The sequence below is a fragment of the Mauremys reevesii genome, linkage group 3, assembly GCF_016161935.1.
Source record: "Mauremys reevesii isolate NIE-2019 linkage group 3, ASM1616193v1, whole genome shotgun sequence".
NCBI lineage: Eukaryota > Metazoa > Chordata > Testudines > Geoemydidae > Mauremys > Mauremys reevesii.
In genome coordinates, this window is record NC_052625.1 from 193918576 (window position 1) to 193930715 (window position 12140).

Consider the following 12140-nt stretch of genomic DNA (forward strand, 5'->3'; position numbering starts at 1 on the left):
CTGATGCTCAGAAAATCAGTTCAGTGAGATCTATCTCCTCCAGGCTTTAAGCAAAGTATCCCCAAGGTATATTAGACCTTCAGATAAGGACCACTGACTTCTATTGTTCTCTGGTAATTGTCTGAGTTGGATTCATTGTATATGTACTAATGTCTAAGATATATTGGGAAGAGCAAATGGTGATTAAATATAGTTGCAAGTGCTCTGAGCCAGGAAGGGGTTAAAAGTGAGCTAGTCTTATCTTTGACTTTGGTGGAGTATAGTTTGTTGATTTAAAGCTCTCCGTAAATGATTGTTGGAAACCTGTCATGTGTACCAGTGCATTCAAAAAGCACGCCACAAACACTGCTTCCTTTTAAACAGTGTTTATCTGTTGCCATCTCCTGCCCCTCAAGATACCAAAAGAGAGGCAAAATCCAACCAACCAGCATGGAAAATGGGGGCTTTACCAACATCTATGAAAATGTAGAGAACACTGGCCTCTATGAGATTCCTGATTCAGAGGAGGCAAAAGAGGAGAATCCTGATTCAGAGGAGGCAAAAGAGGAGATTCCTGATTCAGAGGAGGCAAAAGAGGATCATCTTTATGAGCAAGTCCATGAAGACCCAGCATCTCCTTCTTCCACAACCACTCCAGAAAGCATGGACATCAGCTGTCAGGAGAGCCCAGAACACAGCCGCAGTAATTCTGTGTCATCTCAGCAAGGAGCTGATGGGGAGGATGGTTCAGCTTCCTCTCAGCAAGGGGCTGAAGAGGACCAGCATCACCAGGAAGAGATGGAGATGATGAGCCCAAGGCCCAGTGATGAACGTGTAGAGAGGATGGTGTTTGGAAATCAAATCCCATCTCCTACTGGATTCAGTCTTCGTAAGAGCCCGGGTACTTCCCCCACCTTCCCAACTTCCACCAGATTTCCAGCTAACAACAACTTGGGAGAAACTGACAACTTTCAGAAGGAGTGTGAAATTTTCCTCTTTGTTAAGGTAAGGGCTTGTGCTCCTAGACATGTACAGTAGCATTAGAACCAGAATCAATCCAAGTATCCTCAGCCTCACTGAAGTGTGCGCTAAGTTCTGCCCCCAGCTGTGCCACTGACATTCTGCGTGAAATTGGGCAAGTCACTTACCCTCTCTGTGACTCCCTTTTTCCATGTAAAATGGGGATAATACTGCTTAACCACCCATGTATACTGGTTTTGAGATCTTTGGATGAAAAGTGCTAGAGAGGCCTATTGAATCATTAAAAAGACTCCTATTCAGTGGGCTATGGATCAAGTGCTATACATATTAATATTATAAAGGAAAACAGATCTGCAAAATGAAGAGTGACAGGGAAAGTCTTTCCCATGTTCATCTTTGGAACAGATCCAGCTTATTTATTACAACAAATTGGATTGTTATTTCTGTGATGCAGATTTTAAGTGCCTATTAGTGAAATTCAAGTCAGGTCTGAATCACTAGGGAGTCAGTTTCACTCTTTCCCTTGTTGAGTTTCTAAATCACATTCGCCTAAGCTCTTAAATAAATGTTGTATTTTCCTTCAGAAAACCTCTCTCTTTACACCTCCTTTCTCAATATTGATTAATCCCAGTGACTTGAATGGGATGACTTGGGGAGTTACCCTTATTCATGTTGAATAGCTCGTATCAGGATCTGGCCCTAAGTGACCTGAATATTTTGAAAGTTGAATATGAGTTTGTGTTACCACTAATGCTCTCAGCAATTTTAACATTTGATATTGAGCATATTAAGCATATAATGAGCATATTAAGCATATAATGACCTTTGTGTTGACGTGAGATAGTGAGAGAGGAAGGATTGTCTTTTACAAGCCCTCTCAGATAATATGATATTGTGGCCTCTCCTTAGCTAAGGTTGCAATCAGCTTCCATTACAAAGTCCCTACGCCTTTGGTTTGGAAAATTAGTTTCGCTGGGAAATTGCCATATTTTCTTAGAGGATAAAGGAGAACACTTCTGGACGATATAAATGGATTAATCAAACTATTTTCTAAATACAAGGCATTAAAATACTATGATTTGAACATTTTTTTTCTTTTGTTTAATGTTCCTGTCTCTCCCTTTAGGTAAAAAATGTCTTGTTACAGTCCCTCCAGTTATCCTAGTTATACAGTTAAATCCCCTTGAAAATTCATGCACTGTTATTAATGATTTTTAGTCATAGATTTTAAGACCAGAAGGGACCATTAGATTATCTGATCTGAAATCTCATATAACACAAGGCTACCGAATGTCACCCAGTTACCCCTGTATTGAGTCCAATAATTTGTGTTTGACTAAAGCACATCTTCTAGGAAGGCATCCAGTCTTCATTGGAAGAATCCAGCATTTTCCTTGTGGATAGCTTTGGGTCCACTTTTTGTTCCCATTGATGCAAGTGAGAGGCTTTTGCCACTGATAGCAATGGGAGCAGGCTAGGGCACGATGTGTGAGAGCAAGTTGCCTTCTGTTGTTTGGTTACTGTTTAGAAAGAACATAAGAATCCTGTCTATACTTGACAGATAACAAATATCTTCCTTTACCTCAAGTGGCAACTGGCTCATGGTATTTGATAAGGAGGTGTTTATTATGTGGGCGCTGTAAGATTTATGATGCCCTTTCCCATTCATTTCCATGTTTATAAGTGCTTGGGTTTTGTAAACAATGTAATAGTTAAGTATATTTTGTTTCCTTAGGAACTTTAACAGGGTTTTTAAACATTTTTGGATTTTGGAATTACTACTATTTGTCCCTTAATTTATTCTTACCCCCATTGTTCCAACAGCCTTCTCCTCTGCAGCTTGTACCATCTGCAATAGCCCTTTTTCTCTCCACTTGTTCAACTCTCCATCTCATTTCAAATCTCAAGCTGAAAACAAATCTTTCCTTCCTTATCTATACTTTACTCACTTCCTTATATGAAACTTACAGGTACTCTGTAGAACATTTTGGTATACAAGTTGCATGGAAGATGCTAAAAAACCCTACTGTAATTCAGCTTTATACATGTGAAATTCAGCTAATGATTAGCAAGACTGATCAAGCTGATGCCAGGAGTGAGTGGGATTCATTCAGAAGAACAAAGGGGCTGATTCTCTTCTCACTTGTTTCTGTGTAAATCAGGAGTAACTTCATTGACGTCAATTAGTATAAAAACAGTTATAAGTGAGAAGAGAATCAGGACTAACGAACCTGAACTAAAAAAGTCAAAAAACCCCAGCCCCATGAACCAGATCATCTCTTATATGGAAATGATCTGCATCGGGGACTGGAAACTCTGACCCAGATCATTCCTTCCCATGGTAAAACTTCTAGAAGAAGGCTTTAGGGGAGAAAATCTCTGCAAGGATCCCCTGCTGGAAATCCCTCCACATCATCTTGTGGGGTGGGCAGTTGTATTGGGAATCAGTGCAGGAATCAGGGGTATCTGCAGAGGACCAGGTCCATCCTCACAGTCAGGGGCGGCTCTAGAATTTCCGCCGCCCCAAGCAGGGCGGCACGCCGTGGAGGGCGCTCTGCCGGTCGCCGGTCCCACGGCGCCAGTGGACCTCTCGCAGACGTGCCTGCGGATGCTCCACCTGAGCCGCGGGACCAGCGGACCTTCCGCAGGCGTGCCTGCGGGAGGTACGCCGGAGCCGCCTGCCGCCCTCCCGCAGGACGCCGCCCCAAGCGCGCGCTTGGCGCGCTGGGGTCTGGAGCCGGCCCTGCTCACAGTTGCCCTGTTCATGTGAACTGGCTTTGGCCCCTAGTGGCTCCTCAGCTCGCTGGCAATGTTGCTCCAATAGAGCTGTGCTAGCTGGCACTTCCTCCCCCTCCCACCCCTCATCCGCAACCTCTCCTGTGAGAGGGGTCCCCAGTCTGTATTATCTTGTCTACCTAAGAAAGATGGAGCCACAGAGGAGATAATGTGCATTGCCACCAGCTCTGGCCCCAGCCCTCCCACACTAGCCTGCAACTGACTCAGGTTCCACCTCTATCCCCAAAGTGGAGCAGAGTCCCGCAGAGCATGTGCACAGGTTTCAGAGGTGGTGGTTGTTTCCTACCTTTCCATGCAGGAGAAAAGCGATCTGCACACAGAACCATCATGGGTGGTTGGGAGGGGAATGATTTGGATTTCTGTGTGATTCATTCAGGGAGCTTCCCTGGTGTTTTTCACTCCTCTGTGGGTGAGGAGAATGGCAACTTAAAAGGGGTCTCCACCTAAAGATTGGGAACGCATCTTTCTCTCTTCTACCACCTGTGATTGTTGCTAATTTAGAACAAGGACTGCAAAATAGACTTCCCCTTCTATCATCTCCATTACATTTAGGAACTGAGCCCTTGGACAAACAACAACAGATAATTAATAATGGACCATGTGTTTCTAATACAGCCCACCAAATCCCAAGTTTTCTGTGCACCAGTTCTATATTTTAGAACAAATGAACTATTTAAGAAATGATAAAGCATGATAAAATCAAAATAGAAGTGGCCTATTTTATCTGTATTCTGTTCCCTCTGACTTGCCCTGATGTCCCATCTGGACTCTGCTATTCCTGTTTTTTCACCATCTGAGCTTTGCTCTCTATCTGGTTCACCCTCGTTCCCTGCAGTTGGGCTCTGCTACCTCTCTGACTCCTCCCAAGGCTCGGCTCTTTTTCCTTTTGGTGCCCCTGAGACTATGCTCACCTCCTTTTCTAATTTCCCCCCAGTGGACTCTGCTCAGAACCCAGCTTCTCTCCTGATAGGGTCTGCGTCCCCTGGCTGTGCTTTGCTTCCTTTATGACTCCCCCAGTGGCTGAACTCTTCATCCTTTGGGTTCTCCCCACAGCTGGGCTCTGCTCAGCTGGCTCTTCAGCTTCCCGCTCTGGCTGTGGAGCCTGTGATTGCTCCTCTGGGCTGGATGGCGTGCTGTCTCTTACGCATCTTAGTCAGGTTTGCTGGATGGTTGTTTTCAAACTGTTGTCATCCTCTTCTGGGTTTGCCTTCCCATACACTTGGTAGCAATCTGGAAGGATCCCTTTCCTTTGGCAGGAGTAGCGCACATGCACGCACACACACAGATCCCTCTCTCCGTCCCTCCCTCCTTCCAGGCAGCAGTAGACCTTTGGGACTGGTCAGAGATGTCAACCTCAGACAAAGATGGCTGCTGACAGAGCTGGGGAGAAGGAACCGGAAAACAAAATGACAGCCAGCTCACTGTATAATCTGGAAGTAGCTCAGTCCAAACTCATTTTAGATAGGAGAATAATTGCAGTATCTCAAATAGCTGTAAATGCTGGTGCATGCTGACCTTTACCGCAGTATCAAACAGTCTCAATCAAATTTCATGATATTTTATGGAATTAATTCTCACCCTTTTATTATTGAATGTATCCAGAAAATGTTAAAAAACATTAAGCCAGTCTTCCTCTTAATTCATCTTTCAAAGAGTCTTAATACTCAATGGATTGTTCTGGATTTACACTAGTTTAACTTGCAGCAGAATTCAGTATGTGATCTTTATCAAGAATCTCACTGTACTTCTAACAATAAAGAGTACAACAAGCATTAACCATGGAGACATTTGTGTCAGTCCAACACGTCTGGACTTGTCAAATCCACTCAGCACCTATTTAATAAGCCTATGGTTTCTTCAAACAAAAGCCCTTGAAAACTGAGATATGATTGATATACAACTTGGGATACTAGTCACATGGGGCAGTTTGACTTAGATGCAATTTTATATAGAAATATAGCCTCTTCAAACCCACAATACATGCAAATTCTGAGCATCTTTTACCCATAGTGTGGTTCCCTATTCAGCACTGCGCACTTGTGCTTGCTGAATTCACTTGCTGTTAATGCACAGGGCCCAGGCAACCTTAACTTTGTCTTTTCCTAAGGTATGAGTGCTTTACTTTGCAGCCTTGATGTAATTTCAATCTACATTTTTGTATTAAATTTTGAATAATATTTTATCTGTTTTTAACAGTTCTTTGAGAAAGGAGCTAGGCTTCATATCCTCTCCACTCAGAAATATGTCTTTAAAAGGCACATTTTGCACACCAGAATCACGGTTCCCTATCATTTGAGTCAAAAGAGAAACTATTTTGCCTGTTACACACAGGTAAGCAGTATAGATTACATCCAGTAAAGGACAATGGACAGTTTTATAGTATAAATTTAACAGCAGCCCATGCAATTGTTACACAAATGGGAAGAAGGAATAAAGAATTCACAGGAGAGGGGAAAGGCAGCCTCTGAAAAAGGATAAAGGGCATGAATTTGGATGTACAGAAGACAGGAATTTCACAAGGACAAAGTCTTTTAAAATAAATTCTGGTCAAGAAAATGATGGAAACTGTTTAGAAGTTTTGAGACAAGGATGAATGCCGTGTTATAATCTGTGATCATTATCTTATGATGTGTAAAAGGAAAATACCCTGCAGAGTACAATACAATTTTCAATATATTACATCTTACTTTAAAAAAAAATAAAACCATCAGAAGGAGAACTGAATAGCTGGAAGCATGAAACAGATTCAACACTCCATTAGTATGAGCATTACTGATCATTGTGGTGGTTAGCAGGGACATTCTGAGAACTAAATGTTTCCCTACGCAGGAATCCCCCAAACTTCACTAGGAATTGCATGTGTGAATTTGAGGGCAGAAAATGGCCCTAACTGCTTTGTAGATTATCATTTAAATTCTTATCTTTTAATTCTTTCCAGTGTGATGATTAGATCTGTTCATTAATTTTCTCAGGAGTTTATCAGCCATGAAGGAAAGCACATTTACTGTCTGTAGGGACTGATCCTGCAGTGTGATTCCTGGAGGTGCTGAACTCCTTCAGCTCCCTTCAGAAGTCACTGGGAGTTGAGGGCACCCAGTACCTCACTCATTATTTCCAGGATTGGTCTGTTAGAGATTAATGGAGCAATGGTCAGAGACTTTGTCTGTTCTCAGTAGATGATTATACGGACGGGCACTTTAATTGTTGCAAAGTGAAAGTTTATTTGTGAGATTACACTTATTGAAACCACATACTTTTCCATTTATTAGTTTCTCCATGGCCTATGAAACAAATGTAGATTGTACTGAGAAAGTTTCATTTTTAAATATTTATTGATGTTTGAGTTAATAAATCACATGCTGTAAACCTTTAGTGCTAGAAAATTAGCTCAAGAACAATGATGCACTGAACTGGATGTCCTTAACTCATCTTAAACAGGTGGTAATTTTGGTGCCTATAGGAGCATGGCTAGTTGAGCACTCATAAAAATCATGTAGAGTTGTTGGACCACTGAATCAAGATGAACATTTGTAATTTTCATTGGGAATTTTTTGTGGGCAGCTTCTATTAAGACTAGGGAAATTTACACAAATGTGAGTATCTTTTTCAGGTTGGGACAGATTTTCAAATACTGGTTTGTTTCTGTGGCCATCGCGTGCAACCACAAATAACTGCAGGTGTAATTTTCAGTGCATAGTAATGAATGCTGGTGCAAAACTGTATCTGCTGTTATTCCCTCCAGCAAATTTTGCACACACAAAAATCAAGGTCTGGTTAAAACCAGACTGAAAATGTGTCCTTATATATGAGGATGAAATAATTTGGATTTATATGACATTTTAATTTAAGAAAAATGCTTTATAAATATTCTCTGTAACACCTCTTTGAAGTAAATAAACAAATGTTGTTTTCCTTTCACATATGAGCCAACTGAGAAACAGAGAGATTGAATGATGCGTAACCAGCTCCTTGGGGTCTTTTAAGTTAATTGAACAGCTCGAGCAAGGGAATAATTGAAAAGCTTTTTTTCAGAGTGCTCCAATTATGGTAATTCTAAGACCAAGTTGTGATAGAAACTCAAGTTAACTAAAACAATGAAGGTGGTGGAAATGACTGATGGGAAAGTCAATGTCCTAACATTGTAACAGATTTGTATAAACTTACTCATGTTGGCCCAGATTTTTAAAAGCATTTTGGCATTGCTGTGCTCAGTGGTGCAACACCTAACTGATTTAGGAGCCTAAATCTCATGTTCAACGGGGATTTAGGAGTCTAGGCTCCTAAATCAGTGCGGCATTGTGTCGCTGAGCACAGCAATGCCTAAATATCTTTTAAAATCTGGGCTGTTGACTACTGCCTTACCCCACCAGTAGTCTGGTTGATTTCAGTGGGTCTACTGGTGCAGTAAAGCACTATGTGGCATGAGTAAGGGCATCAGAACTTTCCCTTTGTTTGGTAGACTTTATCCAGTATATCTTTGTCTTTCATGTTTTGTCCCTTTAAAATCTTCTTTTGCTCGGATTACAGAACCTAGACAAAGCTCACCTTCCCAGTCCAGTACCTTCCCAAAAACATTTCTAACTGTAGCTGAATGACCATGACCATCCTCTGAGACTCCACCATTACCTCTCCATTAACAACAGCCATAATGCAATATTATAGCTGCAGAGTTAGCATCTGCCTTCAGGCTTCAGGAGCATTGTGTCACTCATAGTCTTGGGGCCTGATTCTGATTTCACACTGCTGAAAGTAGGAGTAACTTTTTTGAAGTCAGAGTATTATACTGTAAATCCAGTGTAAAGATTATCACTATCCGCCCCCAGTCTCTAGTAGCCTTGAGAACAGGAGGATTTGGGTTTGTCCACAGCATGGCTGCATGGCCACTTTATCAGACAGTAGGATGGTTACCTTTTAAGTCTTAATGCCTCACCCAAGAGAAAAACTGACTTTCTCATCCATGTTTCTCATCTGCGACAGTAACCCTCTGAGAAGAGAATTGTGCTGTGGTTCTCTTTTGCAGCTTGATTTATGTTTATGTAAATTGTTTTCTGTGCATGAGAAGATTAGCAAGCTGCCGATTCTGTCCCAGATAGTCTGGTAATTATGAATGGGACGTTATCTGTTATGAACAGAATGTGTGCTTTAGTACCAAGGCGCAGCACCTTGCTTAATCTTTCGGGTACAAAGGGTAAAAAGCTTTACTCCTCACCTCCGCTGAATGCATGCCCTGTTCATGCACTGTGCAGATGGGCCATTTCTCCCTCTGGAAAGGTCCATGAATCAATGTGAAGCCGACATCACTGTGCCACTTCAGCTGTTGGTTCCACAGCGGCTTGGCATAGTACAGTAGCATAGCAACAGCTTAAAATATGGAGCCGTATTGTTTAGGAAGCTATTACTGCACTGAGATTTCAGTGACAACAAATGAAGTGCAAGTATGTGGGTCATAGTCAAGGGAAACTGAAATGAGAGTCGCTTGGTTGAAGGAACTCAGCATTTCCCTTCCCTTATTTTTACTTTTATTTTTTTAATTCTCTCCTTGACATTTAAAAATACCATTTCCCTCCCAACCAACTGTGTTCTTTTCCATGTAAACACCTTGGTTGTTTCCATGAAGATTTAATGGAGCTTTTATTTGTGTTTTGGTTACTTTCTTATTGACAATATCGCTGAGGATGACATCTGTGTAGTAATACTGTGCACTGCTAAACAGTTACTGTGTCCCTCCCCCCAGAGGTGGTTGCATTTCAGTGGCAGGCGAATTAATTGCTAAGCATAGTTTGTACGTTGAGCACCATTATAACCTTAACATTTGCCACCCCAGCTGCATTAATCATGGTATCATCCTCCATTTAGAATAGGTGACATACAACAATCACTGTGGTTGAGGCAAATGTTTATTTTCTAATGGTGCCCACTATATATGGGTTATTTATGTGTATAGTACCAGGGGATCCTGCAGTATGAAAGGTGTCAGAAAAAGAATATTTTTAAAATAGCCATTTAAAATCTAGACTACATTCCCCAGGAGATCCTCTTCTTCTGTGCTTTCAGTGTGCTGTGATGATTGGGCCATAATGGCCCAACATCCTAATGCTGATTTGATGTGCCACTAGTTGGGCAACCTGTTTAGTTCAAATAAGAATCAACTCCCACCTTAACCCCTTTTCCCATGAACATTTTTTGTTTGATTTTGAAGACTGGATAAAGCTTGACCAAAGGCTCGACGTCACTGGAATTATTCTTACTGACACCAGTTCTAGAGCTGGTTTGTGAAGGATTTTAACATGAACGCTATGTTGTTATTTTAGGCCTTGCCCCTCATTGAGGGACCTTTTTCACCATTCTATTACGTATTTGTTGATCGGTTTAAAAATATCTCATTACCCACATTTTTGTCCCTCATTAACACCATGCCTGAGTGGTTTAGGAAGGGCATATGATATGATAGCTGTTCAGCACCTTTGTTTATTAGCTTTTCTATCAGGATGTAAACAACTACCATCAAGAGTACTTAATAACCGTGCTTATATGCGCCTATTTAATGACATAGATTATGACTCCTCATGCAGCTGCTCCTGCTTTAAAGAACACAGCAGGAGATTCTTGGATCCTGAATGAACCTTTGGTTTGTATCTGAAAGCAGGATATTTATGTTTAGACTGCAGCGACTGTTTCTTTTTATACCACCTTGGATATATTTGTGTGTGACCTTATTAAAGGTTGCTGCATCACTCGCAATGTTGACATACCTTTTTGACCTTAGTGAAGATGTAATAACACAATAGAGATGGGCCAGAAATGTAAATTGGATTGGGCATCGATCCAGTTCCCCAGAGTTCAGGGGTCTTTGAGCCCAGTGTTTTGTGTCCAGCCCAATTCTAAATATAATAGGATACTTTGCATTTCTATAGCAACCTTCATCCAAGCATCTCCAAGCATTTCACAAACCTTAATGAAGTAAGTTTCACAACACATCTAGTGAGGTTGGGATATGTTGTCATCCCTACTTTACAGATGTAAAAATGGAGGCACAGAGAGGTTAAATGTCTTTCCCAGGGTCACACAGAAAAACTATAGCAAAGTCAGGAACAAAACACTAAGATTCTGGCCCACAGTTATCTGGATAACATAGAATCTGGGAGAAGTGGAGAAGTTCAGATGACCTCTACTTTCAAAATATGACTAACTGATACTGCAATAAGTGTTTGACAATCCACACTCTCTTTATTTACCTAAATTACTAATAAACACATCATTGCAAGTGGGATAGAATGTGATGAGCAAATCACACATTAATAACATCCATAAGGCTTTATTTAATCTTGCATGCATTTAACAGTTTATTTCTAAATTTGAAATTCGATTTACTCTGGGACATTTTCTTGTCAACAGCAATTGCTTTTCCTAATGCTCCACACCTTCTGCAAAGTGCCAAAGGCCCACAACTCCCCTTAACTTCCCTGAGGGTTGACAATGCTCAGTGTCTCGCAGTTCAGTCCTGAATGTGAAGTTCACTAACTCCATGTTTCAAAGACTTCTCTCCAGGTTCTTAGGTGAGTTTTGGAGAGAGGTTGCTCTCCAGTGTACACTATCACTATGTGTTTGTATACTCTTGGCATCTGTAAATAGAAGTTTAGTACTATATCAACACAGATTATTTGAGATGTGAGAGGCAAAGATAAGCTGCAGGAGCTTTGTGTTTAAACATAAATTAATTTGGTCTTTGTTCTGATCTCCAGCCAAATGCACTTGCATCTTGTTGAACCTTTCCTTAAGGTATATTCAGTTCAAACAGTGACATGCAATAGTACTTTTATACTTAACTGCACAAACTAGTTTTGCATATACTCTTGTGTTACAACTTAATGTCTACTTGATATAATTTTGATATTTGCATCTTTTAATTGTAATGCTGACACCTTGTTGGCCTGGCATTACCGTGATCCTGCACTATTCAGAGGCAGCATATCATGGGCCAGAGTGGTCTCGAAGAATCATCAATGATGTCTAATTAACTAGGAGTAATGGGATAAAATTAAGTCAACTGGGAACAAAAAGAAAATGTAGCCTGAATTTGAGGAGATTGTTCCTAATTTTTACATCTATTAGGTTTTCCCAAGGGAAATAATGATCTTGGAGTCATTGTGGATAGTTCTCTGAAATTATCCACTCAATGTGCAGCGGCAGTCAAAAAAGCAAACAGAATGTTGGGAATCATCAAGAAAGGGATAGATAGAAAATTTCATATTGCCTCTTTATAAATCCATGGTACGCCTGCACCTTGAATACTGTGTGCAGATGTGGTTGCCCCATCTCAAAAGAGATATATTAGAATTGGAAAAGGTTCAGAAAAGGGTAACAAAAATGATTAGGGGTATAGA

The 12140-nt window shown here is 41.0% G+C and overlaps 1 protein-coding gene across 3 annotated transcripts in view; it reads left to right on the forward strand.

Annotated features, from left to right (window-relative positions):
* Window positions 1-429: 429 nt before the first annotated feature.
* CLIC5 (chloride intracellular channel 5) overlaps window positions 430-12140 on the forward strand; it is a 111899-nt gene continuing 100188 nt past the window's right edge. For 2 of the 3 annotated variants that reach the window (XR_005597138.1, XM_039532875.1), the window contains exon 1: window positions 430-984. Coding sequence is in view for 2 of the 3 variants with exons in the window: in XM_039532875.1 (XP_039388809.1) it covers window positions 430-984 (555 nt within the window). In the remaining variant the exon portion in view is untranslated. The remainder of the gene's footprint in view (window positions 985-12140) is intronic. The other variant, XM_039532876.1, reaches the window with a different exon arrangement.